We start from the raw sequence: 26,906 nt of genomic DNA, 5'->3' as shown, positions 1-26,906 counted from the left end.
CCTCCAGTATATACAGTACTTAAATAGGCAACTCCGAGTTAAGATGTCATAATCTACCCCCATGCTTTCTGGGGGCAGCAGTAGGGTCAGGTTGCCAAGCAGTGGCCAGGGAGAGTGCAGCCTCATTCTTCACTCAAGGAAACACTTCTTTGCCCAGGCCCACCTTTTCCGAAAACCATAGGCTGGCAGAGCTGGCAAGGCTCCAGAGACCAGTTGGCCCTGGAGTTCCTAAATTTCAGCCATTTTTATACACCACCTTTATGATTTTGCTACCTCTGCACCACCTATATTCCAGTTTCCTGAATGACTTCCTTTGAATCAACTTATTTTTAAATTCAGTAAATGTATTTTTAAAAGACACTGTATCACTGTTGGAAATGGAAACTCAATATCACTTACCAGAAATAGAAAGTAACTGTAAAAATAAATACAATGGAAACAAAATGGTGTTATTCAATTCTATCTAGATACTTCTGCTTGCCTAGGCTCTCAGGGGAGAGTAGCGGTTGTTCCACAGGTGTTCTAGGATGCCAGTATAAAATTGTGACCAGGCGCTGCTCATGCCTGTAATCCCAGAACCCTCGGAGGCCGAGGCAGGCGGATCGCTTGAGCTCAGGAGTTTGAGACCAGCCTGGTCAACATGGCAAAACCCCATCTCTACAAAAAAATACAAAAATTAGCCAAGTGTGGTGGTGAGCACCTGCAGTCCCAGCTACTCGGGAGGCTGAGGTTGGAGGATCACCTGACCCCAGGAGGCAGAGGTTGCAGTGACCTGAGATTGCACTCTGGCACTCCAGCCTGGATGACAGAGCAAGACCCCCTCTCAAAAAATAAATAATACAATAAAATTGTGACCAGCTCAGTGGCTTAATCAAAAAGAGACAACATGACTGAAAAGGCATTATGTGATTCAATGTTCTTTAAAGCCAAAGCCAGAACCTACAGAGGGGCATCAGGTGAACACCGTCTAATATCATGTCAATGTAGCCCAACCATCCCAGCTTTGGGGAAGCACTTCTCTGTCCTTCATGCCTGGGTCTCATGTCCAAGTAGGAGCCAAGACTGAACCACGGACTTCCTGACTCCCAGACCAGAGCTCTCTGAGGATGGGGTCTTCACCTCATGCTGGGATGGGGCATGACAAGGTCTGCTTGTCTTCTCTTTCCAGAGATGGAGCAGAAGGAAGGGAAGCCCTCTGAGGATGGGACCACCGTCTCCCCAGTTGCAGACAACCCTGAGATGTCAGAAGGTGGAGCCCCTGCAGAGGAGACCAAAGGCACAGCTGGAAAGGCCATCAATGAGGGGCCTCCTGCCGAGGCAGGAAAGCAGGAAAAGCCACCAGCCGAGGATGGCATTTCAGTGGAACTCCAGGGGGAAGCAAATGGATTAGATGAGGTCAAGCTGGAATCTCAGGGGGAGGCTGGTGGGAAAAAGGACGCTGAGGCTGAACTTAAAGAGGAGGATGGTGAGAAGGAAGAGACCACTGCGGCTTCTCAGGAGATGACTGGCAGGAAAGAAGAGACCAAATCTGAACCCAAGGAGGCTGAGGAAAAGGAGGAGAGCATGCTGGCCTCTGAGAAGCAGAAGGCGGAGGAGAAAGAGGCCAAACCTGAATCTGGGCAGAAAGCCGATGCCAATGACAGAGAGAAGCCTGAACCTAAGGCAACTGTTGAGGAGGAGGAGGCCAAGACAGCCTCTCAGAAGGAGACAGGCCAGAGGGAGAAGCGCAGCACTGAACCCAAGGAGAAGGCCACTGACGAAGAGGCCAAGGCTGAATCACAGAAGAAGGCTGTTGTGGAGGATGAGGCTAAGGCTGAACCCAAGGAGTCCGATGGGAAAGAGGAGGCCAAACATGATACAACAAAGGAGGCTGATGCAAAGGAGGAGGTGGAGGAGGCGGAGGAGGCAGTGAGTGAGGCGGGAAAGGGGGAAGGAGGCTCTGTCATCTCCTGCTCCCGGAAACAAGGCCCCTCTGCTTTAGTCCGTTGGCAAAGTCTGGTCTTCCTCCCGATGATTTCCAGAGCCCAGGGTGGGGGAGGGGGGACAAGGGGTGCAGCACCGTAGTCCCAGACTGCCTTTCAGATCTTTCTGAAGTCCTCGAAGCCAGAGCAGGTGCTGTGTGACCATGAGCTCACACAGATCATGCTCATTCCAGGAGCCAGGCAGTCCCAGTGAAGAGCAGGAGCAGGACGTGGAAAAAGAGCCAGAGGGAGGGGCAGGGGTGCTTCCCAGCTCCCCAGAGGAGTGGCCTGAGAGCCCCACGGGGGAGGGGCACAACCTCAGCACAGGTGAGTGAGAACCCAGAGCCCACAGGATCCTGCAGGGGCCACCTGCGGGAGGGAGCAAGGAACATGTCATGGATAGCCCCAGCTTCCCTCCCTCCTTTCCCTCTCCTCCAGATGGGTTGGGTCCAGACTCCGTAGCTTCTGGAGAGACCAGTCCTTCAGCCAGGTAATGTCAAACTCTGGGGCTCCAGCTCCAATTCCCCCTACCTCCTGCTTCCCTCAGCATCCACCATCACCTCAGTCTGGGCTCCCCCAGCACCTGATTTCAAGATATTCCAGGATTCCTGGCATTCAGCTTCCTATCCCAGGGCAGAGCCCAGGAAACCAAAGAAGCCAGGGGCATAGCGGGGCACAGTGGCTCATGCCTGTAATCCTGGCACTTTTGGAGGCCGAGGTGGGCAGATCACCTGAGGTCAGGAGTTCGAGACCAGCCTGGCCAACATGGCAAAACCCTGTCTCTACAAAAAATACAAAAATTAGCTGAGCATGGTGTTGGGTGCCTGTAATCCCATCTACTTGGAAGGCTGAGGCAGGATAACTACTTGAACCCGGGAGGCGGAGGTTGCAGTGAGCCGAGATTATGCCATTGCACTCCAGCCTGGGTGACAAAGCAAGATAATCTAAAAAAAAAAAAACAAAAAAACCAGAGGCAGAAAGGAACACGAAGGATACCTGGTCCACTTCCCATGTCATGGCTGAAGTCTGCCCTGCAGCATCCCTGACACTTCACAGGAGCTCCTTATCTTTCAGCTGAACATGTTTCCATGGTGCCAGTCACCCAAAAAGCATGATCAGAAAGCCTGAGTTGAGACAATGGTTCTGCCATATACCAGCTGTGTGACCTTGGCCACATCACTGAACCTCTTCTTATCTGTGAAGTGGGCGTACCAATTGTATCTACCTCGTAGGATTATTCTCAGGCTTCAATGAGTAACAAGTGCAAAGCACTTTAGCCCAATGACTGGTCTGTGGCTGGTGCTGGATAAAATAAGAGGCTTATGCTTGCCATTGCACAACTTCAGTCATTAGAGGAATTATATGGAGCTGAAATCTGCCTCCTTGTCCTCCCTTTTTTTTTTTTTTTTTTTTTTTGAGATGGAGTCTTGTTCTGTCACCCAGGCTGGAGTGCAATGGCGCGATCTTGGCTCACTGCAAACTCTGCCTCTCGGGTTCAAGCAATTCTCCTGCCTCAGCGTCCCGAGTAGCTGGGATTACATGCGCGTGCCACCACGCCCGGCTAATTTTTGTATTTTTACTAGAGGCGGGGTTTCACCATGTTGGCCAGGTTGGTTTTGAACTCCTGACCTCAGGTGATCCACCCACCTTGGCCTCTCAAAGTGCTGGGATTACAGGCATGAGCCACCGCGCCCGGCCTCCTTGTCCCTTTCTTAGGGAAAGATGACCAGTGAATAGTCACTGAGCAGGCACCGCTGGATGCTTTACATTCACCTTCTTACATAGGACGGGTAGGTATTCTTATCCTCATTTTACAGATGAGGAAGCTAAGGCTCAAACGATGTGACAGTCCCAAGATCACACAGCAAATAAGAGGCAAAGCTGTGCCGAGTGCAGTGGCTCTCACCTGTAATCCCAGTACTTTAGGAGGTTGAGGTGGGCAGATCACCTGAGGTCAGGAGTTCGAGACCAGCCTGGCCAACATGGCGCAATCCCATCTCTACTAATAATACAAAAATTAGCTGGGTGTGGTGGCGGGCGCCTGTAATACCAGCTACTTGGGAGGCTGAGGCAGGAGAATTGCTTGAATCTGGGAGGCGGAGGTTGCAGCAGTGAGCCAAGACCATGCCACTGCACTCCAGCCTGGGCGACAAGAGCAAAGCTCTGTCTCAAAAGAAAAAAAAAAAAAGCAAAGCCAGGTTCCAAACTCCGGTCAGACCTCAGAGGTGTCCTAGCTCTACCCACATGTCCTCACCAGACCACATACTCCTCCAGGTTAGACCGAGACTCATGATTCCTTCTCAATGTCCTTCCAGTGCTGGGCACAGAAAAAATGTGTGTAACAACTGCACACACCCCTTTAGACTGCAGTGCTGCCCACCCTCCAGCCCCACAGCCCCCTCCCTGTGTCCTACAGTGCTGGTCCCAGCCTCTCTCATGCTTCTTTGGACTTCTCCATATAGTGAGTCTTCACCCAGCGATGTGCCCCAGAGTCCCCCTGAGTCCCCTCCCTCAGGGGAGAAGAAGGAGAAGGCACCAGAGGGCAGGGTATCAGCCCCGGCTCGGCCCCGGGGGCCCCGAGCACAGAACCGCAAAGCCATCGTGGACAAGTTTGGCGGGTAGGACATGGGCCAGGGGCTGAGCTGGGTTTTCCCGTACGTAGGAGCCCTGGGTTGGTGGGCGGGTGGCCTCAGGGGCTGTGAGAAGAGCCCAGACCAAGGCAGGAGGAATGACACCTGAGGGCTGGGGATCCTCCCAGTAGGGCCCTTCATGGCCTCCTGCCTCTCTGGCTTGGCCTTGCACCCCTCTCCCCTCACAGGGCAGCGTCCGGCCCTACAGCCCTGTTCCGGAACACTAAGGCAGCTGGGGCAGCCATTGGTGGTGTCAAGAACATGCTCTTGGAGTGGTGCCGAGCCATGACAAAAAAATACGAGGTGGGCATGGGACAGAGCTGCATGGGTGAGGCAGGGGTCCAGGGAGGTGCAAACCCCAAAGGGCGGAAGGGTGGGAAGGGGGCCAAGTCCAGGCCATCTGGCTGAGGCTCACTGAGGCCTCCCCTGTGCCCTGCCTGCCACAGCACGTGGACATCCAGAACTTCTCCTCCAGCTGGAGCAGTGGCATGGCCTTCTGTGCCCTCATCCACAAGTTCTTCCCTGACGCCTTTGACTACGCAGAGCTGGACCCCACGAAGCGCCGGCACAACTTCACCCTGGCCTTCTCCACAGCCGAGTAAGCCTCAGCCATGGGCTGGCAGAGCTGGATGGGATCCTAGGCGAGGACTGGATTCACAGGGGTTGAGTAGTGGGCAGTTACACTGATGCTGGTGCCACACATTCATATACCCAACAGACACTTTTTGAGGGCCAGGCACTGTTTCAGGCTCTGGGGATACAGCAGTGGGTGAAACAGACAAAAATCTCTGCTTGGGTCAAGCGCAGTGGCTTACTTGTATAATCCCAGCACTTTGGGAGGCCGAGGCAGGAGAATCGCTTGAGGCCAGGAGTTCAAGACCAGCCGGGGCAACATAGCGAGACCCCCATCTCTACAAAAAATCAAAGAATTAGCTGGGCATGGTGGTGGATACCTGTGGTCCCAGCTGCTCGGGAGGCTGAGATGGGAGGATCACTTGGGCTCAGGAAGTCAAGGCTGCAGTGAGCCATGATTGAGTCACTGCACTCTAGCTTGGGTGACAGAGCAAGACCTTGTCTCAAAACAAAACAAAACAAAACAAAACAAAACAAAAAAACTACAATTTTAAAAAATGAAAGGGAAACTCACAGTATGGATTTACAACTCTAAGTGAATATCAAAAGGGCAGGCAGCTCTGCTCTGACCAAGTGCTCCTGAACCGCGGGCTGTGAACCACTGTCCTGCTCCTGCAGCTGCCTGGACTCTGGTTCTGAGCCAGGCAGAGCCGCTGGAAGGTGGGAGGAGTCATCAGATGACAATGACAGGCCGACAGGAGGCATCAGGCAGCTGAAAGCCCAGGAGGTCGTGGGGATGTGTGGAGAAGGAGGGAGGAGAATAGAAGCGGAGGTACCTGGGTTTGAATCCCGCCTCCTCCTCCCCAGCTCTGTGACTCTGGCCAGCTCTCTTAGCCTCTCTAGAGGCCCCACATCACAGGGCTTGCTGTAAAGATTCAGTGTGAAGAGGAAACAGTGTCTGCCACAGCCATCACACCCCACTGCCTGTTCCAGAACTCTCCTCCGATTCCCATGGAGTCCGGGGATGAGGGGAGGGAGTGGCCAATGCTGAAGCCCCCAGTGGCGGAGCCCTTCCCCACCCACTCCCCCGGCTCAGTGGAAATGAAGGTTTTGCCTCTCCCACACAGAGGGACAGCATCCGAACCCACAACCATGGGCCACTGCATTGGCTGCAGGGAGTTTGTCCCATTCTCCAAAATCCTCCAGTGTGTGTCCTTCCCACGGCTCCCAGTCCAGCGTGGATTTTGGTCCTGCAGTCTCAGCCCCAAGGGAGGATTTCCACTGGGGCCCTGGTTTCTCCTATGCCAGCACCTATGGCTGGCTTTGGTAGGCAGTGACTGCTGAGACCCAGCTTCAGAGTAAGGATGCCAGAGGTGTCAGACAGGCCCCCGGGGTTGTGTTGCTCACTTTGGCCTTGGGCAAACCACCGAAACACTCTGAGTCTCCGCTTCCTCTTCTGCTGGCTGAGGATGGAGGGAAGGAGTCTATGAGAACGTCCAAGGGGAAGCGTCTGATAAAGCATGAGATTGGCGTGAGGCCTCAACACTGATTATCTCAGATTATCGGACTCAGCAAAGCCAGTGGTGTCACAGAGCCCCAAAGGGCAGCTGCGAAGTTAGAAAAAGAGGACTTGTTGCCAAGTGCCAGCAGCTCCTGAAACACACCAAGCATTCCTGCCTCGGGGCCCCTGCACCTGCTGTTTCCTTTGCCTGGACTCCCTTCCCCAGATGTGCATATGACTTACTCTAAGAGGCCTACCCTGAGCACCCTATTAAAAAATACCACAGCTGGGTGCGGTGGCTCACACCTGTAATCCCAGCACTTCAGGAGGCCAAGGCGTGTGGATCACTTGAGGTCAGGAGTTTGAGATCAGCCTGGCCAACATGGTGAAACCTTGTCTCTACTAAAAATACAAAAATTTGCCGGGCATGGTGGCACACACCTGTAATCCCAGCTACTTGGGAGGCTGAGGCAGGAGAATCACTTGAACCCAGGAAGCAGAGGTTGCAGTGAGCCGAAATCTCCCCACTGCACTCCAGCCTGGGCAACAGAGCAAGACTCCATCTGAAAAATAAATAAATACATTAAAAATAAATAAAAAATACCAGATCTCCTCCAACATAAGAGATACCCCGTGTCCCTTCCTGCCTTATTTTCCTCCTGAGCACCTCTCACCATCTGATGTACCACCTACTTTGTGTGTTGCTTGCTGTCTCCCGCCACAAGAATGTCCATGCCATGACAGTGTGGAAGCTTTGGTTTTATTCACTGATGAATTCCCAGAGCCTGGAAGAGGGCCTGGCACATAATACGCTCCTGATAAATACATGGAAAATGAATGAATGATGCTCCTGGAGATGCTGCAGCTGCAAGTCAGGACTCTGGCTAGGATTTGGTTTCTGTCCTTTATCTTTTTTTTTTTTCTTTTTTGAAACAGTGTTACTCTGTCACCTAGGCTAGAGTGCAGTGGTGTGATCTCAGCTCACTGCAACCTCCGCCTCCTGGGTTTGAGTGATTCTCATGCCTCAGCCTCCCAAGTAGCTGGGATTACAGGTGCCCGCCACCATGCCCAGCTAATTTTTTTATTTTTTGTAGAGATGGAATTTCGCCATGTTGGCCAGGCTGGTCTTGAACTCCTGACCTCAGGTGATCCACCTGCTTTAGCCTCCCAAAGTGCTGGGATTACAGGCATGAGCCCCCGCGCCCGGCCCCTTTAAGTTCTTCCTGAGGGGCCTGGCCTAACAGAAGTTCCCCGGTTCCAGAGGACAGATACACACGCATGTGAAAGTGGTGGGTTAATGTAGAACTAGACACCAGAGGGTCCTGCTCCCAGGTGAGGACAAGAAGCGCAATGAAAATGTGGGCTTTGGAATCAGACCCAGCTGGGTTTGAGTCTTCTATTATTTTAATTTTTGTTTTATTTTTTTGAGAAGCTCCCATTCTCCAAAAAGGTCTCACTAGGTTGTCCAGGCTGGTCTCGAACTACTGAGCTCAAGGGATCCTCCCGCACTGGCCTCCCAAAGTGCTGGGATTACAGGTGTGAGCCACTGTGCCTGGCCTCAAACTCATTATTGAAGTATTCACTGGGGTTGGCTTTGGCGTTACCTGTCTACATCCTGTGACCTACCTATAGGAGGATCACAGCTAAAGGAAGCCACAGCACCTGGCCTGGGTTTGTCTTAACTGCTGTGGCCTCAGTTATCTCATCTATATAATGGGATGATTGGCTTAGATGATCTCCCAGCTCCAACATCCCAGCCCATCCTATGAGCTTCATCGTTGCTGGGCTGCCCGCACCCATCCCCTTAGCTCCCATATCCTTCACCTTTGACCTTCTGCTCCTCATTCTACCCCATTCCTTAGGAAACTGGCTGACTGTGCTCAGCTGCTGGACGTGGATGACATGGTGCGGTTGGCTGTGCCCGACTCCAAGTGCGTCTACACCTACATCCAGGAACTATACCGCAGCCTCGTGCAGAAAGGACTGGTGAAGACCAAGAAGAAATGAGGAGGTGACTGGCTCTGTGGGCAGAGATGGGCAGGGTGCCCAGCTCACCAGCTGTGGCCTGGGGGCTCCCTTCTGCTCGATGGAGGCACCAGAGCCAGGGGCTCAGGCAAGGGCATGTGGCGTTGGTTTTAACCGCATTAAAAGTACTTTTGTAAAATCCTCTCTGGCCCCTCAGTGCCCGCTCCATACTTGGCCCAGGAACGTCTGCACTCTGGGATGATAAACTCTGGACACAGGGGTTTCCTCACCTGCTGAGGTATCAACAACTATGCAAGGTGTCTGGGAAAGGACAATGGCCTGGGTCTCACCACTAACCAGCTGTGTGACACTGGGCCATACAGTTAACCTCTCTGGGCCTCAGTTTACAGGCTGAAAGGGGATAATGGAAGTTGCAACCTTATGAAGGTGTTGCGAGAGTCAAATGAGATAATGAAAAGGGCAAAAAGCTTTGCCCAGTCCTGCCACTCAAGTGTTCAGTAAGTGGTCGCCAAAAATAAAAAACAAACTTACATTTTGACTCTGGTGGCACTTCTTCTGGTTATATTCCCCTCTTTCCACGCTTCTCAGGTAAGGGCAATCCAGGGCAAGAGCTGGAGAAGACCCTCTAGAAACAAGTGGGATCTGGTTGACTTCCTTGACTCAAATCACCCCATATTCTGTCTCTGAAAAGCCAGCAGTATTCCAGGAGCTTACAACAATTGCAACCAGAAAGTTCTTCCTCTGGGTTAAGTTAATCCCTCTATCTGGCTGAAGTTTTGGCTTGTTTTTGCTTTTCCATTGCTCATGAGATACAAACCCCTGAGCTGATTACAATTTCCTGCTAACTATCCAGTCTGGTTTTATCAGCCATTTGGGGCATATGTGCTGATAAAAGCAGCTCATGAAAACTACAGAAAACAAAACACATCCCAGCCACAACCCTGGCTCACCTGCAGGGGTGTGGATTGGCAGAGTGGACCCCAGCAATCCACTGAAGTGCTCTGTGCCTCAATTGCCTCATCTTTAAAATGGGGATGTTGGCTGGGCGTGGTGGTTCACACCTGTAATCCCAGCACTTTGGGAGGCCAAGACAGGTGGATCACCTGAGGTCAGGAGTTCGAGACCAGCCTGGCCAATATGGTGAAACCCCATCTTTACTAAAATTACAAAAATTAGCCAGTCGTGGTGGCGGGCATCTGTAATCCCAGCTGCTCAAGAGACTGAGGCAGGAGAATCGCTTGAATTCAGGAGGCGGAGGTTGCAGTGAGCCGAGATCACACTGCTGCACTCTAGCCTGGGTGACGGAGTGAGACTCTCTCTCAAATAAAAAAAATAAAATGGGGACGTCATCCCTGTGTACCTTCTGAAAGCACCTCTGTCCAAGGATGGCCTATTTTTCCATAGCCAACATTCCTTTTGATGTTTGGGGAACATCCAGGGGAAGCAAGGTCAGAAATTTATGCTTAAATCCCTAGTCCTCTCTGGTCCTGATGAAACTACCCCATCGCCTCATCAAAGACTCAGCTGCACTCCAGAATTCATCTCTGACTTTAATGGCTTAAGCAAGAACATGGTTTCTGTGGCTCCCCCTGGACTGGATGCTGGAGGACACACACTTCACAGTCTGAGGCCTGGTCCCAGGAACTGGCAATCTAACAGGATGGCAAGTGGTTTTGAAACATACAGATTTTCAGGATGGAAGTTTGATTTTTCAGATTGTGACTCATCCGTGGAAAATAAACGGTTTAGCACCTAAATCTGTAGATTCCCATCAGTGGCTTTGCTGACTCAGGTGTAAATAGGGTACCCTCCATATGTCTCCCACCCATACGCTCCACTGTCCCCAGGCCCTCAGTGCCTGAGCCCTAGGGGGATTCGAGTTGGCTGCTGGGCTCATTTCCTGCAAGCAGGCCGGCGAGATGACCTGTGTCTCTAAGATGGAGAGCTGGAGAACTGGCCTGTAACTCTGCAAACTTAAACTCCCTTGGCTCTGGGGGATGCAAAGGCTGTGGGAAGGGTGTACCTGTGGCCAGGTGAACCCGGGAGGGAGTCCACACACAACACACACACTCACAGCTCCCTTCCCTCTACCCCCTCCACACACAAACGAATGACTAACAACCTAAGAAAGAAAAAATGAGTGGGGAATGGGCCATAGGGGGCTCTGGCCTCAGTCCATGAGGTGTGTCCGTCCACCATGCCAAGGATCCAGTGCACAGAGGATCAGAACACGAGTTAGGAGGGCCGGTCCACTCCATATTGGAGGGTGAACTCTTCAGCATTCTTTCTGAACAGCTCCGGATTCTCTGTCAGCAGGTCAGCGAGGTCCACCCGCAGGGGCTCCCTGATGTTCGGTCTATTCACCAGCACATTCAGGGCCTCCAGGACTGGGGAGAGACAGGCCAGGACATCAGGGCAGAGGGAAGGGGGTCACGGCTGCCCACTCCCAATGCCTTGACACTCCACACCCACTCCTTGGAGGAAAGGTTCCATCTCTCAGGATGACTCTATGACCAGATCAAACACCCCGCTCATTCTTGGTTGGTGACACCCAAGACCTTGACTGATGACATCAGTGGTTTTCAAACAACTACATTCCATGGCTTCAGAGAAGCTCTTCATCATGGGAGCCACTGAAATAAGTGAGGTTTCTGGGTCTTATCCCCATTTCAACAAAAACTACTCTGTTTTCCTCCATTATATTGATAGTCCAAATAAACTTTTCCTTGGGCAAAAGGGGTCTAAGGCTAAAGACTGAAAACCACCATGGCCCCCTGGCTCTTCATCTTTCACAGATGCCTTTGGGAACCTGGTAAAGGTAGCAGCCCATCTCCTGAGACAGACGCACACTCCACGTGCAAAACAGATAGTTCCCAGACTCCTTGAAGCTCATCCAAGGACCACTCCTCTCCCTGCTCCCACTCCCACCAAGCAAAGGACTTTTGTTTCCTGAGTTAAAAACTCCTGAGGTGGTCCAGGTAGAGGATTGCACACTGACTCAGTCACAGGCTCTAGAGCTGCGTTGTTCAATATGGTAACCATTAGCCACAGGCAGGCATCTAAATTTAAATGAATCAAAATCAGGCTGGGCACGGTGGTTCACACCTGTGGTCGCAGCACTTTGGGAGGCCAAGATGGGTGGATGGCTTGAACTCATGAGTTTGAGACCAGCCTGGGCAACATAGCAAAACCTGGTCTCTACAAAACATACAAAAATGAGCCAGGTGTAGTGGCATGCTCCTGTAGTCCCAGTTACTTGGGAGGCTGAGGTGGGAGGATGGCTTGAGCCCAGGAGGTAGAGGTTGCAGTGAGCCAAGATCGCACCATTGAACTAACTGCCTGGGCAATAGAGACAGACCGTGTCTCAAAAAAAAAGAAAAAAAAAATTAAAATTAAGTACCATTAAGAATTGAGTTTCAGCCAGGCGCAGTGACTCACACCTGTAATCCCAGCACTCTGGGAGGCCAAGATAGGCGGATCGCCTGAGGTCAGGAGTTCGAGACCAGCCTGGCTAACATGGCAAAATCCCTCTCTACTAAAAACACAAAATTAGCTGGATGTGGTGGCACACGCCTGTAATTCCAGCTACTCGAGAAGCTGAGGCCAGAGAATCGCCTGAACCCGGGAGGCAGAGGTCGCAGTGAGCCGAGATTGCACCACTGCACCCTGGCCTAGGCGACAGAGCGAGACTCTGTCTTAAAAAAGGAAAAGAACTGAGTTCCTCAGTTGCAACAGTCACATGTGGCTCGCGACTCAGCCAAGTGCTGCCGTTTGCCATCTGTATGACCTTAGGCAACCACTTCGCCTCTCACATGCCTCAAATGTCCGGGTCTATTCAACAAGGCTAAGGACAACACTACCTCACGGGGTGGTGGAGGAAATGAAAATGAAGTCCGCATGTGATGTTCTCAGCATAGCGCTGAAAGTGCTCAGTCAAGTGACAGCTATTCTCATTATGAGGCCAGTTCCCTCCACTGTCATTTAGGACACCGAGTCCCAGAAAGGAACGAAAACTTGCCCAAAGTCCACAGAGGGAACAGCGGGCTTTCTTATCCCGAGCCCTTCCCTCTACAGCCAAGCTGCCTCTCTCATGAACCACAGCAATGTTCCTCTGTCACAACTGCACAGGTACAGGAACAGAGGCAGGAGGAGGTCAGTCTGTCCAGGAAGCATCCCTTCTATCTCACAGTAAGTTCAGCCAAGACTCACAATTTTCACCTCCTCTCTTCGGGGCTTTTCAAGCTCAGAATAAGTCTGTGAAACCCCCTTCCAGTAATCTCTACCCAGTATCAGTCCCTCCTCCGGGCAAAGCCCAGCCCCACCTTGGCAAGTCTTGGTGCAAGGCTTCCAGTTCTCACTGCTGATGATGGGCAGGCAAACATATCCGCTCTCGTCCACGTTGGGGTGGTAGATCTTGGTTGTGAATTTGATCGTGGGAGGCCTGAACGGATACTCAGGCGGGAAGCTGATGCACAGGTTGAAGGCTTTGAGGTGGTAGGGAGGTTGGTCCTGTGCAGAGAGAAAAGGGGTCAAGCTCCGGTCTGATTTTCTTCCCTTCCTGCCCCCATCCCAGGGTCCTAGGCATCCTCTGCTTCACTCCCAGGGGGACACATGAGCCAGGATACGCACAGCACCTGCATTCATTTGACAACTGAGTCATGGATTAGTGAAAATGTGAAATCACCAAAGGGCACTGGCCTGGGAGGCAGAGAAGTCTGATCCAGGCTTTTGCTAGTGACCACGGTTGAGCCACTTCCCACCTCTAGGCCTCAGTTTCCTCATTTGTAAAGTGGATAAAGACGGACTAGATGAGCTCCAAGGACCATCTCAGCTTTCATGGATTTCTGAGATTATGGAAGAAAAGGATGGAACATCCTTTCTTAGAACATTAGAATGGGGGTGAGGAAATGGAGAAAATGAGGAAATCCTAAGAACTCAGGAACTTAGGAAAATACAAAGGTGCAGCTGCAGTGGAAAACAGTATGGCCATTTCTCCAAAGATTAGACACTGAATTACCATATGATCCAGCAGTTCTACTTCTGGGTAGATACCCAAAGAACTGAAAGCAAACAGGTATTTGTATACCAATGTTTCTAGCAGCCAAAAGGTGAAAGCAAACCAAGTGGATCAATCAACAAAACGTGGCATATACACACAATGGAGTATTATTTAGCCTTAAAAGGAAAGAAATTCTGATACATGCTACACTCTGGATGAACCTTGAAGACACTATGCTAAGTGAAATAAGCTAGACAAAAAAGGACAGATATTGCAAGATACCACTGAAGTACAGCACCTAGAATAGTCAAATTCATAGAAACGAAATAGTAAAGTGGTCACCAGGTGCTGGGGAAAGAAAGGAATGGGGAGTTACTGAAGGGGTACAGAGTTTCAGTACAGGTGGACAAAAAGTTCTAGAGATGAACGGTGGTGATGGTTGTGCAACCATGGTTGTTTGTTTGTTTCCTGAAGCAGGGTCTCGCTCTGTCATCCAGGCTGGAGTGCAGTGGCATTATCATTGCTCACTGTAATCTCAAACTTCTGGGCTCCAGTGATCCTCCCACCTCAGCCTCCTGGGTAGCTGGTACTACAGGAGCCCACCACTAAGCCTGGATAATTTTTAAAATTTTTTGATAGGGTCTCACTATGTTGCCAGGGCTGGTCTTGAACTCCTGGCCTCAAGCGATCCTTCCACCTTGGCCTCCCAAAGTGCTGGAATGACAGGCATGAGCCACCATGCCCAGCTGTAATCCTATTTAATGACACTGAACTGTATCCTTAAAAACGGTTAAGATAGTAAATTGTGTTATATGTATTTTACCATAATTAAACACAAACAAACTCAGGGGCTGGAGTGACCGAGGGGTTGGGAGCTGCAAGGGGCCAAGAGAAGACCCTCTAGACTTTGAGCGACCTGAACACTTTTCTGAGCGCCTATCTGTGCTGTCCTGTGCTAAGGACTTGACATGCATTAGCCTGGGCAACAGAGTATGCGGGTCACACAGACTCCAGAGCCACCATGCCTGGGTGTGACTCGGCTCTGACACTCACTAGCAATGTGATCTTGAGCAAGTAACTTCACCTCTCCATGCTTCCATATGACAATAATAATAAACTTCTTCATAAGGCATATGTGAGGATGAGATGATTTAATTTATGCCAAGGATTTAGAACAGCGCCTGGCACATGGCAAGTACTACATATGTGTCAGTTACTACAATAGGTACAAAAACTCACAATTATTAGCGTCTCTATTTACAGAGGAGAAAACTCAAGTTCAGTGTATGTAAGTAACTCACCTAGGACCACAGCAGCCTTGCAGGGATGGGAACCCGGCACTGTCAACCCTACACCTTTACACAAGATGACTACTCACAGCCCTAGGAGGGAGAAACCCCAGAACCGGGGTGACCCCAGTGCAGAACAAAGGGGCCTTCGGTTGGTTCCAAATTACCAAATCTTTTCAGAGCCTTTGTTATTGAAAAGACAGAGCAAAGATAGCAAGAATGGCATATGTGGTTCAGCAGAGAGTCAAGATTTTCAGAGCTCCTCCTCCTTAATAGGCAAAACAGAAATCATGGTGACCTCGAGCGCACTGAGATGAGAGATGGAGTAACTAGGCCGGGCGCGGTGGCTCATGCCTGTAATCCCAGCACTTTGGGAGTGCAAGGTGGGTGGATCACCTGAGGTCGGGAGTTCGAGACCAGCCTGACCAACATGGAGAAACCCTGTCTCTACTAAAAATACAAAATTAGCTGCACATGGTGGCGTGTGCCTATAATACCTGCTACACAGGGAGGTGGAGGCAGGAACCGAGAAGTGGAAGTTGAACCTGGGAGGCCGACGTTGTGAGCAGAGATCACAGCCCTGCACTCCAGCCTGGGCAATAAGAACAAAACTCCATCTCAAAAAAAAAAAAAGATAGAGTATAAAAGAGTAGGAAGATAAAGAGAAAATATCTCACCTTTTATGGTCTCAAGAAGAAAAGGCTGGGCCTATCAGTCAGAGAAGGCCTATGGCTGAGGCCTCAGAGCAGGATGGGAGGGTGCTGTGGTTGGATGTTTGTCTCCTCAAATCTCAGGTTGAAATTTTATCCCCAAGACCGGCACGGTGGTGGCTCATGCCTGTAATCCTAGCACTTTGGGAAGCTGAGGCAGGTGGATTGCCTGGGCTCAGGAGTTCGAGATCAGCCTGGGCAACATGATGAAATCCCGTCTCCACTAAAATACAAAAAAGTAGCTGGGTGTGGTAGCGTGCGCCTGTAGTCCCAGCTGCTCAGGAGGCTGAGGCATGAGAATTGCTTGAACCTGGGAGGCAGAGGTTGCAGTTTGAGTCTCAGTCTGCACTCCAGAGTGATCTCCAGTGTTGGAGGTGGGGCCTAGTAGGAGGTGTATGGGTCCTGGGGGCAGATCCCTCATGAATGGCTCAGTGCCATCCTCACAGTAATAAGAGAGTTCTTACTCTATTACTTACTGAAAAAGCTGGTTGTTTAGAAGATCCTGGCACCTGCTCTCTCTCTCTCTCTCTCTCTCTCTCTCTCTCTCTCTCTCTCTCTCACTCTTGCCATGTGATCTGTATATGTGGCTCCCATTTGCCTTCCACCATGAGTGGAAGCTTCCTGAGGCCTCACCAGAAGCAGATGCTGGTGCCATGCTTCTTTTTTTTTTTTTTTTTTGAGATGGAGTTTCACTCTCGTTGCCCAGGCTGGAGTGCAATGGCATGATCTCAGCTCACCGCAACTTCTGCCTCCGGGTGCAAGCGATTCTCCAGCCTCAGCCTCCTAACTAGGTGGGATTACAGGCATGCACCACCATGACCGGCTAATTTTGTATTTTTAGTAGAGACGGGGTTTCTCCATGTTGGTCAGGCTGGTCTTGAACTCCTGGCCTCAGGTGATCCACCTGCCTCGGCCTCCCAAAGTGCTGGGATTTTGGGATGAGTCACTGCACCTGGCGCCATGCTTCTTGTACAGCCTGCAGAAGCTTGACCCAAATAAACCTTTCTCTATATATTATGCAGCCTTAGGTATTCCTTTACAGCAACACAAATGGACTAAGACAGGGGTATCAGTGTGTCCTGCCTGAAAGGGCTTCTTTCTGGGCTTTGTAGGTCTTAATAGAGGAAGGAGGTAGCAGAGTCATGGAGCTGAGAGCTCTGGGGACCTGTCCCAGCTCTGCCTCAGGCTTGCTGTGTGACTAAGCTTTCTCTGAGGATAAGTTTCCGTGTTTGTAAAATGAAGAAGTTGGACCAGAGGATTCCATACTGTATCTTACAGTCAATTGAGAAAGTCCTACTACCTTCTAAGTTCTAGGTTAAATAAAGTATTTTGCTACTTTTTGTTGTTGCTTTTTTGAGACAGAGTTTCACTCTTGTCATCCAGGCTGGAGTGCGATGGCCCATTCTCAGGTCACTGCAACCTCCGCCTCCCAGGTTCAAGAGATTCTCATGCCTCAGCCTCCTGAGTAGCTGGGATTATAGGTGCCCACAACCATGCCCAGCTAATTTTTGTATTTTTACTAGAGACAAGGTTTAGCCATGTTGGCCAGGCTGGTCTCAAACTTCTGACCCCTGGTGATCCACCCACCTCAGCCTCTCAAAGTGCTGGGATTATAGGTGTGAGTCACCGTGCCCAGCCTGCTACTTTTTAAAAAATTTTGAAAACTATTCGTTTTTCATGGAGTGGTTAAAAGAGAAGACCTTGGAGTCTGCTGAATTCCACTCCTGCTACCTTACTCTGAGTGACCACAGACCAGTTACTTAACCTCCTTGGTTTCTATCTCCGCAATTTTAAGAGGAAGACAACCTTCCTCATTGGACGGTTGAGAAGATTCAATATGACCTCATATGTCGTGTGCTTAAAACAGCACTTGGTCCACAGGAGACTCTCAAGGAATGAGAATTCTTACTATTAGCTTCAAAAGGCTCATTGAGCTGAAACCTTCCATGACCAAGATGTGACAAGTGGGGCCACTTTGGTGAACACATAAACTGAGGCCGAGTCTTTGAGGAGGAATTTCTCTGCTATTCCAAAAGACCTTTCTTGGTTCTCCTTCCTCTGCCAGTCAACCATCCCCTCCTTTATGGCCTCACCAGGAACCTTCAGGTTAGCTGATGACTTACATCAAGCTTTGGTTCTCCAGTTCTGGGATTCCTCTCAAGTATCATGTTTCTTCAGGACACCTATATGGGTGGAAGGTCTGTGGCCAGTTCCTGGGGCACACTTAACCACCTTGGTCTTGCCAACCATTGAGGTCCTCTGATTTCATAGTATTCTGCTAAACGAGACCTTTCCTAGGTTTTCCTATCACCCCCGCTTTACTTTCATCATCTCAAAGTTGGTCTCCTTGGAGATATAATCAGTTCCTGGAGCTCCTTTGAGCATCTTCTCCTGGCACCTGAGGTCTAGAACAGGTGTGCTCACTCTAAGCCAGGTAAGTGGATCGCTTCAACACAGTAACCCAAGGGACTTGACAGATTCCTACGGTGACCTGACTCAGGCCTTTCTCTACTTTTCTGGACTACAGTTTAGTTTAAAGAGAAGATGACACAACCTAGGCCACTGCATTGTCAATAAAAAGTAAACCCTGCTGGGTGCGGTGGCTCACACCTGTAATCCCAGCACTTTGGGAGGCCGAGGTGGGCAGATCACTTGAGGCCAGGAGTTTGAGACCAGCCTGGCCAACATGGCAAAACCCTGTCTCCACTAAAAATACAAAAATTAGCCAGGCATAGTGACACGTGCCTGTAGTCGCAGCTACTCAGGAGGCTGAGGCAGGAGAATCGCTTGAACCCGGGAAGTGGAAGTTGCAGGGAACCAACATCGTACCACTGCACTCCAGCCTGGGTGACACAGTGAGACTCTGTCTCAAAAAAAAAAAAAAAAAAAGTCCAAATCCTAAATAATAAGATGAATTATTCCCTTGACATTCCAAAGAGCTTTGACTAACCAAAAGTTCAATGTCTTCAATTTTATTTCCAAGTAACGAAAAGTGTAGATTAATTTCTCAAAGTATCTTTAGTCACTAATAATCGGATGAAAAAAAGAGAGATCTGCACTCTGATAACTATTTTGGAATACTGCTTTCAGAGAGACTTTATCAAAAAAATACCAAATAATAAACAGAGAAAAATAAGAACAGTAGAAATGAGCATTTGTGTTTTCATATGTAACAATTTTCTGAAATAAGACTAAAGAAAAACAAAATACAATTTAAGTTCACGGGAGCAACTTCGACCAATGGTGGGAGCCTGGAAGTTTATCCCTACCCCTTGACAAAGGTCCAAGAGATCTTTATTTCTTCTTCTTTCTGATGCTGTTTGTGTCCTGAAGTTCTGTGGTGGGCTTGGTGGCTACTGATTTAAGGAAGGGGTCTCCTACTAAGTCCAAAAGTCCTTTGGCATCTTTATCGGAAGATGAACCTCAGAAGTATCTGGATCTCAGAAGCAATCAGTTCAGAGAGAGGACCCCTCCAGCAATGATAACCTCCAGTAAAAGGATCCCAAGGCAGGGAAAATTCTTGCCTAGTCCTAACCCTCCCTGCCCATGTCCCTGGCCTAAGCTGTCCCCAATCCAAAGCCACAGTCCCCATGGATACTCACAGGTAGGAGGAGAGCGTGCCACACCAGGACATTGGCATCACTGCTGGACAGGTTCCGCAGGTACGGGGGAGGCTTCTTCTGAAGATCCTCCAGCTCCTGCAGGGGACACAAGTGAGTGGGCAGTTGACCTAGTCCTCCCTATTTCAGCCCCCTCCCCCTGTCCCAGCAGCAAGTTGTCCCAAGTCCGAAACTGGCCATCTTCGGGACAGAAGCCGGTAAAGTCAGAGCCTGCATTTACTGAGCACTCAGTATGTATCAGGCACAGTGTTGGAACTTTTTCTTTTTTCTTTTTTTTTTTTTTTGAGATGGAGTCTCGCTCTGTCGCCGAGGCTGGAGTGCAGTGGCACGATCTCGGCTCACTGCAACCTCCGCCTCCCAGGTTCACGCCATTCTCCTGCCTCAGCCTCCTGAGTAGCTGGGACTACAGGCGCGCACCACCATGCCTGGCTAATTTTTTATATTTTTAGTAGCGACGGGGTTTCACCATGTTAGCCAGGATGGTCTCGATCTCCTGACCTCATGATCCACCGCCTCGGCCTCCCAAAGTGCTGGGATTATAGGCGTGGGCCACTGCGCCCAGCCAGTGCTTTAAGTGAATTTTCTGACTGTGGCCTCACCACAACTCTGGTACACCTAGGTACTCAGTGCAGGGAAAAATAGATCACTTCTCCCAGATATTAAAACTTGAGAGTAAGTGCTCTTAGGAGGCTTTTCTCTTGAAAGCAGGGTACTTAACCTCTACTCTCTAGCCTTCTTCCTAGAAAGTCACTAGGTTCTAATTCCCTGCCTCTCTTCCTGTCTTCCTTCCATAAGCATCTACTGAGCATCTACAGCAAAGACAGGACCCCACCGCTTCAAACTCTGCCAGATCAGGGCTGGAGAAAGGAAATGACTCCAGAGGACCACAGCAGAGAAGAACTCCACGCAGGGAAACAAGGGGGCAAGGAGTGACTCACCTTCCCAGAACTGTGGCCCAAGCACCTGAATATCCCTTTTGAATTCTCCCAACTGCTATCACTGAGCATTCTCTACTGGCATGTAACTGAGACAGGACCCAGTCCTCAAGAATTTCAGTAGAGTAATGGACGAAACATGGATGTGATTATGTGAATGTGTATGGATATACAGTAGGGAGGGAGATGAGAGGGGAGAAAGAAGGCTTCACAGAGGATGCACTCTGTGAGCTGGGCCATGCAGAATGAGCAGGAATCCATGCAGAGAAGGGGAGAAGCACCAGGGTAGAGGGCCCAGATGGGGCAAATGTGTACAGTATGTCCTGCAGAAGGTTAATAGGTAGTACAGGAAAAGCGTTCCAAGGTCAAGTACATTTGGGAAATCTAGGCTAAAGAGATTTCTTCACTGTAGAACTTCCCTGAGCCTTTAATATGCTATTGTGTACGGTGATTGACCAAGATGTGGGCCCACAGCGTGCAGTACTTCTCAAATGTATTTGACAAAGGAATGCTGCCCCGCTTTTAGGGTCCATCTTGTGGGACTACAGGCCTTTTCTTCTTGGGGAAGATAAAAAGACACTCAAGGGCAGGTCACATTTCTCTGGAACAATGAATTGGTACAAACCAGTGGTTCTCAACCAGCGGCAATTTTATCTAACTAGCGACATTTGGTAATATCTGGGAACATTTTTCTGTTTGCACAAATTGGGAGAGTGGGTAGAGGCCAGAGATGATGATAAACATCCTAACAAAGCATTATCAGGCCCAACAAGAGGGGAGACCGCTGACCTGCAGGGTGAGTCTCAGGCCTGATCACATTCATCACAAGCTGACTGAAGGGCCTTTGGGCCTTAGGCGAACATCAGCAGTAGTACCCTGACAGTACTCCTCATAGACCCATGGTGGTGGTGGACAAGGGGAGAGACTCCCATATCTGGGGAAAGGAGAGGGAAGAGTGGGAAGGACTGTGTCCTGTGGTTTCGGTGCCAGCTTAGTTGCAGTAGAACAGAGCACCAGGTAAATTTCTAAGGTTTCCGACTGCAGGCCCTGGCCCGTGGACAGTAACTGTGGACCTGTCTGGGGCCCAGCAGCGAGCTAGCTGCCCTAAAAGGAAGGACAAAAACCCTGACTGGCTTCACCACCTGCTGATTGTAGAGCCCTAGGGCCTTGAGCGAACATAGGGCATAGCCAGGTAGTGATTACAGCGGGCCTTGGGCAAAACCCAGTGTTGTGTTGGCTTCAGGCCTGACCTAGTGCAGTCCCAGTTCTAAGTGACCATGGGGACGCTTGTGTCACACCTCACCCAGCTCCAGGGAGCTCAGTAAGACTCCATTTGTTTGGGAGAAAGTAAGGGAAGAAAATGAGAGTCTCTACCTGGTAATCCAGAGAATTCTTCCTGATGTTATCCAAAACCACCAAGGTAGTGCCCTCCAAGAGTCTGCAAGAACTACGGTGTTACTAAGCTTAGAGTGCCCCCTAATGTAGACATGGCTGCAGTGACCAAAAATTAGATCACAACAGCCAAGCCCTTCGAATACCTAGAAAGCCTTCCCAAGAAGGATGAGTACAAACGAGCCCAGACTGCAAAGACTATAATAAATACCTAACTCCTCAGTGCCCAGACACCAACAAACATCCACAAGCTTCAAGACGATCCAGGAAAACACAGCCTCACCAAACGAACTAAATAAGGCACAAGAGCCAAGTCCAGAGAAACAGAGACACGTGACCTTTCAGACACAGAAATCAAAATAGCTGTTTAGAGCAAACTCAAAGAAATTAAATATTTCCTCCACGGAGAAGGAATTCAGAATCCCATCAACAAATTTAACAAAAAAATTGAAATAATTAAAAAGAATCAAGCAGAAATTCCGGAGTCAAAAAATGCAATTGAGGCCGGGTGCAGTGGCTCACGCCTGTAATCCCAGCACTTTGGGAGGCCGAGGCGGGCAGATCACCTGAGGTCAGGAGTTCAAGACCAGCCTGGCCAACATGGTGAAACCCCCATTTCTACTAAAAATACAAAAATTAGCCGGGCATGGTGGCGCATGCCTGTAATCCCAGATACTTGGGAGGCTGAGGCAGGAGAATTGGAGAGGCAGAGGTTGCAGTGAGCCGAGATCACACCATTGCACTCTCATCTAGGCAACAAGAGCGAAACTCTGTCTCAAAAAATAAAAAAAAAGAAAAGAAAAAAATGTAATTAACATACTAAAATGCATCAGAGCCTTTTAATAGCAGAATTGATCAAGCAGAAGAATTAGAGTGTTTAAAGACAGCGTATTTGAAAATGCAGTCAGATGAAGCAAAAGAATAAAAGAATAAACAAAGACTTTGGGAGGCCGAGGTTGGCAGATCACAAGGTCAGGAGATCGAGACCATCCTGGCTAACACGGTGAAACCCCATCTCTACTAAAAAAAAAAAAAAAAAAAAATTAGCTGGGCGTGGTGGCGTGCACCTGTAGTCCCAGCTACTCGGGAGGCTGAGGCAGGAGAATGGCGTGAACCCAGGAAGTGGAGCTTGCAGTGAGCCAAGATCACTCCACTGCACTCCAGCCTGGGTGACAGAGCGAGACTCCGTCTCACAAAAAAAAAAAAAAGAAGAAAAAGCAGCAAAGAATGAAGTATGCCTGCAGGATCTAGACAAGGGCCTCAAAAGGGCAAATCTAAGAGTTACTGGCCTTAAATAGGAGGTAGGGAGAGAGACAGGGCTAGAAAGTTTATTGAAACGGATAGTAACAGAGAACTTCCCCAATCTAGAGAAAGATATCAATATCCAAATATGAGAAGGTTATAGAACACCAAGCAGACTTAACCCAAAGAAGACTACCTCAAAGACATTTAATAATCAATCTCCCAGAGGTCAGGGATAAAGAAAGGGTCCTAACAGCAGCAAGAGAAAATAAACAACACACAATGGAGTTCCAATATGTCTGGCAGCAGACTTTTCAGTGGAAATCTTACAGGCCAAGGGAGAGTGGTACGACATATTTAAATAAAATATGACTGAGGGAAAAAACTTCTACCATAGAATAGTGTATCCAGTGAAAATATCCGTCAAACATGAAGGAGAAATAAAGACTTTCCCAGACAAACAAAAGCTGAGAGATGTCATCAACACCAGACCTGTCCTACAAGAAATGCTAAAAAGGAGTTCTTCAATCCGAAATTAAAAAAAAAAATTAATGAGCAATAAAAAATCATCTGGGCCGGGCCCGGTGGCTCACGTCTGTAATCCCAGCACTTTAGGAGGGTGAGGTGGGTGGACCACCTGAGGTCAGGAGTTCAAGATCAGCCTGGACAACATGGCGAAACCCCGTCTCTACTAAAAATACAAAATTAGCGAGGCGTGGTGGTGCATGCCTATAATCCCAGCTACTCGGGAGGCTGAGGCAGGAGAATCACTTGAAGCCGGGAGGCAGAGGTTGTGGTGAGCCGAGATTACACTATTGCACTCCAGCCTAGGCAACAAGAGGGAAACTCTGTCTCAAAAAAAAAAGAAAGAAAGAAAGAAAAAACAAAAGAAAAGAAATCATCTGAAGGTACAAAACTCACTGGTTATAGTAAGTGCACAGAAAAACAGATTAGGGCTGGGCACAGTGGCTACGCCTGTAATCCCAGCACTTTGGGAGGCTGAAGCCGGTGGATCACCTAAGGTCAGGAGTTCAAGACCAGCCTGGCTAACATGGTGAAACCCTATCGCTACTAAAATACAAAAGTAGCTGGGCGTGGTGGCGGGCACCTATAGTCCCAGCTACTCGGGAGGCTGAGGTAGGAGAATTGTTTGAACTGGGGAGGCAGAGGTTGCAGTGAGCCAAGATTGCACCATTGCACTCCAGCCTGGGCAACAAGAGCTAAACTCTGTGAAGAAAAGAAAAGAGAAGAGAGGAGAGGAGAGGGAGAGAAAGAAAGAGAGAAAAGAGAAAGAGAAAGAGAGGAGGAGAGAGAGAAAGAGAGAGAAGGAGAGAGAGGAGAGAAAGAAAGAAGGAAGGAAGGAAGGAAGGACAGACAGAAAGACAGAAAGAAAGAAAGAAAAAGTTAAAAAGCAGAAAGACGAAGTTAAAGTGTACAGTTTGTATTAGGTTTTTGTTTTGTTTTTTTGTTTTTGTTTTTGTTTTTTTGAGACAGTGTCTCACTCTGTCACCCAGACTGGAGTCCAGTGGCACAATCACAGCTCACTGCAGCCTCAACCTCCTGGGCTCAGGTGATCCTGCCATCTCAGCCTCCCAAGTAGCTGGGACTACAGCAGTGTGCTACCATGCCCCAGCTAATTTTGGTACGTTTTGTAGAGACGGAGTTTGGCCGTGTTACCCAAGCTGGTCTAGAACTCCTGGGCTCATGCAATCCGCCCATGCTACCCAGGCTGGTCTCAAAACTCCTGGGCTCAAGCAATCCGCCAACCTCAGCCTCTCAAAGTGCTGATATTACAGGAGTGAGACACCACACCTGGCCTTTATTAGGTTTCATTTTGCTTGTCTGTTTGTTTATGCAATCAGTGTTAACTTGTCATTAGTTTAAAATAACGGGTTATAAGATATTATTTATAAACCTTGCAGTAACCTCAAATCTAAAAACATACAACGGATACATAAGAGTTATCTGACCCAAAATGTCAGCAGTGATGATGTTGAGAAACGGAAGCTCTCCAAACCCAGTCCACAGTTGAGGAGGGGTCCTTTAACACTGGGGACCATTTGAACTTTCTCTGCCTTCTCCCCACCCCCAACATATAATATAAACACATCCCATGCCCCTCTCCTCTCAGTCTACCTTCCATCTCTGTTCAACCAATAAGCTGCTTCTGGTGCCTCCCACCCAGAGTCAATGGGCCCTCATTTATCTTTATTCCAAACTAGAAGCACCTGTACTCCTAAGAGTTTCTCTATCATCTGTGACTGTTTGGCAAGAACAAAGCCCAAGGCTGACCAGAAAAGAACTGGAATAAACATTTCCCTGACTTTACTATAACTGGGCACACTTGGACTTTATCTATTTAGGGTGAGTTCTGCCAAAACTTTCCCAAAGCCTGAGGAAGTTGAAACCCAACTTAAAACACACAGTTCTTTCCTACTGCCTAATAGGAAATCACCTGACTAACCGGAACAGAAAATGAAAGTAGAAAGGCCATTGAAAGAGCCTGCAGGCTGGAGGCCTGTGGACCTGGCTTCGTAGTCCAGTCCTATTGCTCCTTACTGAAAGACTCTGCACAAGCAAGTTGTTTTCTCTGCGCCTCAATTTCCTCATTTGTAAAATGCAGGTATATATTACTTATCTCACAGAACTGCTATGAGAATTAGATGAAAGAACCATGTACACTGTTTGGCATGTAATGGTTCCAGTGCAGTAAATTCTGGCTCCCATCTCTCTTCCCCTTGGCTGGAAAGACCCTCTGACTCATTTTGCTGCCAACCTCCAGATTTAGGATCTAGGCCAAGCCTGCTCTGGGCGTCCCAGTCTGAGGCCATTTTCTTCTCAGAGGCTGTGGGTAGCAGGCACCCTCTTCCTCCCCTAGAGCCTGCCCCTCCACCCTGCAGACTGGAAGGCGCACTTCTGAGAGACTTGCGGTGCCATACTCACTTCACCAGGATCACCTTCCTCCCTAATCCATCTCCAAACACCCTGGGTTTCCCCACCTTCTGGCGGGAACTGCCCCCTCCGCATCCTTCCAGATGTTATTTCAAATTGTGTCCCTGATAGGAATAAAATTCAACAAGGGCCGGATTTGTGTTCATCTCTGCCCGCCCCACCCCCCACCTCCTAGAACAGGTCCAGCACGTGTAGGCATTCAACACTTGTATAACTCACGAATGCAAGCCACCTACTCCAGGAGGCCTTCCAGGTCCACCTCCGCATCTTTCCTCCAGAGAATACCCAGGGAACTTTGCCCCAAATTCTAATCAGCATTCCGTGTTTCTCAGGACTCTAGTAATCCCATCAAATTATGGGATGGGCCATGGGCTTATTCCAAGGCAAGGACTTCATCCTGGTCATCTGTGTTCACAACCCACCACCAGCAGTAGCAGAATGCCTGGCACCAAGATGCCAAGGACCTTTCCTGCACTGGAGATGCACCCAGTTATCATCACAAGTCTCAGGCAGGAAAAGCGAAATTGAAACCAGTTTTGGAGGACCTAGCTCATCTTCACTACGCAAACGGCTCAAGCGGAGGCCCCCAAACCCCCAAAACTCCAGCTCTGGCCACTCTTGCAGGCCAGTCCTCCTCTGAGTAGAGCGCGGGAAGGACAGGGATTCAGCCAGCTCTGATGCCCAGACAAATAAATGAATGTGCTCGGAGAGCCGCGGAGGGGATGGAGAGAGGAGGGAATGCGGGGGGCGAGGGGAGCCAAGAGAAAGGGGTCATCCTATACGCGGTTACCTTAGCCACTCGTATGCTCGCCATCTCGGGACCGCGTGTGTGCCACTGGCGGCCTCCAGCAGGACCGAGCACCTACACGCGACACAGCGCGCCCCGCCCCGGGGGCCCCACCCCCGGCAGCCCCGCCCACCCCTCCTCCCGCGGTCGCTGCGTGGACCTCCCTGCATCCGCGCCGGCGGGGCCAGAAGGCCGCCGAGGGACAACTCGCCGGGCAACCGCCCGATCCCCGCGCGGAGGGCTCGGACCCGGGACTCACGGCCCTTGTGGGGAGACGGGGGCGGGCCTCGGGGCGCGAGGCTCTGCTGATCCCTGCCTCCCGCTGGGGG

General features: G+C 49.8%; 2 protein-coding genes across 3 annotated transcripts; one reads left to right on the top strand and one right to left on the bottom strand.

Annotated features, from left to right (window-relative positions):
• Positions 1 to 1,168: 1,168 nt before the first annotated feature.
• Positions 1,169 to 9,199, top strand: SMTNL1 (smoothelin-like 1). The gene is made up of 7 exons (XM_011998682.1): positions 1,169 to 1,908; positions 2,156 to 2,288; positions 2,400 to 2,451; positions 4,424 to 4,579; positions 4,780 to 4,894; positions 5,038 to 5,189; positions 8,528 to 9,199. Exons 1-7 carry the CDS (start codon positions 1,171 to 1,173, stop codon positions 8,670 to 8,672), a joined length of 1,491 nt encoding a protein of 496 aa, XP_011854072.1. The 5' UTR covers positions 1,169 to 1,170; the 3' UTR covers positions 8,673 to 9,199.
• A 982-nt stretch (positions 9,200 to 10,181) lies between these two features.
• UBE2L6 (ubiquitin-conjugating enzyme E2L 6) lies at positions 10,182 to 26,795 on the bottom strand. 2 transcript variants are annotated; one of them, XM_011998681.1, is made up of 4 exons: positions 26,581 to 26,795; positions 19,252 to 19,347; positions 12,974 to 13,160; positions 10,182 to 11,038 (listed from the first exon to the last, which is right to left on the bottom strand). In XM_011998681.1, the coding sequence occupies exons 1-4, from the start codon at positions 26,602 to 26,604 to the stop codon at positions 10,887 to 10,889; spliced, it is 459 nt and encodes a 152-aa protein (XP_011854071.1). In that variant the 5' UTR covers positions 26,605 to 26,795; the 3' UTR covers positions 10,182 to 10,886. The 2 variants fall into 2 exon arrangements, with proteins under 2 accessions (XP_011854071.1, XP_011854070.1); XM_011998680.1 differs by having other exon boundaries at positions 26,010 to 26,662.
• Between the last annotated feature and the right edge of the window lie 111 nt (positions 26,796 to 26,906).

This window comes from Mandrillus leucophaeus, unplaced genomic scaffold (assembly GCF_000951045.1).
Source record: "Mandrillus leucophaeus isolate KB7577 unplaced genomic scaffold, Mleu.le_1.0 Scaffold578, whole genome shotgun sequence".
Classification (NCBI taxonomy): domain Eukaryota; kingdom Metazoa; phylum Chordata; class Mammalia; order Primates; family Cercopithecidae; genus Mandrillus; species Mandrillus leucophaeus.
Note: the sequence above shows the minus strand (reverse complement) of the source record. Positions and strands in the feature narration are given on the sequence as shown.

Coding starts and splice junctions, on each gene's coding strand:
- SMTNL1 (XM_011998682.1), top strand. CDS start 1,171: ATGGAGCAGAAGGAAGGGAAGCCCTCTGAGGATGGGACCACCGTCTCC. Junction 1,909..2,155: donor TGGAGGAGGCGGAGGAGGCA/GTGAGTGAGGCG, acceptor TGCTCATTCCAG/GAGCCAGGCAGTCCCAGTGA. Junction 2,289..2,399: donor GGGGCACAACCTCAGCACAG/GTGAGTGAGAAC, acceptor CCTCTCCTCCAG/ATGGGTTGGGTCCAGACTCC.
- UBE2L6 (XM_011998680.1), bottom strand. CDS start 26,108: ATGCTGATTAGAATTTGGGGCAAAGTTCCCTGGGTATTCTCTGGAGGA. Junction 13,161..19,251: donor GGCACGCTCTCCTCCTACCT/GTGAGTATCCAT, acceptor CTCTCTGCACAG/GACCAACCTCCCTACCACCT. Junction 11,039..12,973: donor TTGCACCAAGACTTGCCAAG/GTGGGGCTGGGC, acceptor GTCTCTCCCCAG/TCCTGGAGGCCCTGAATGTG.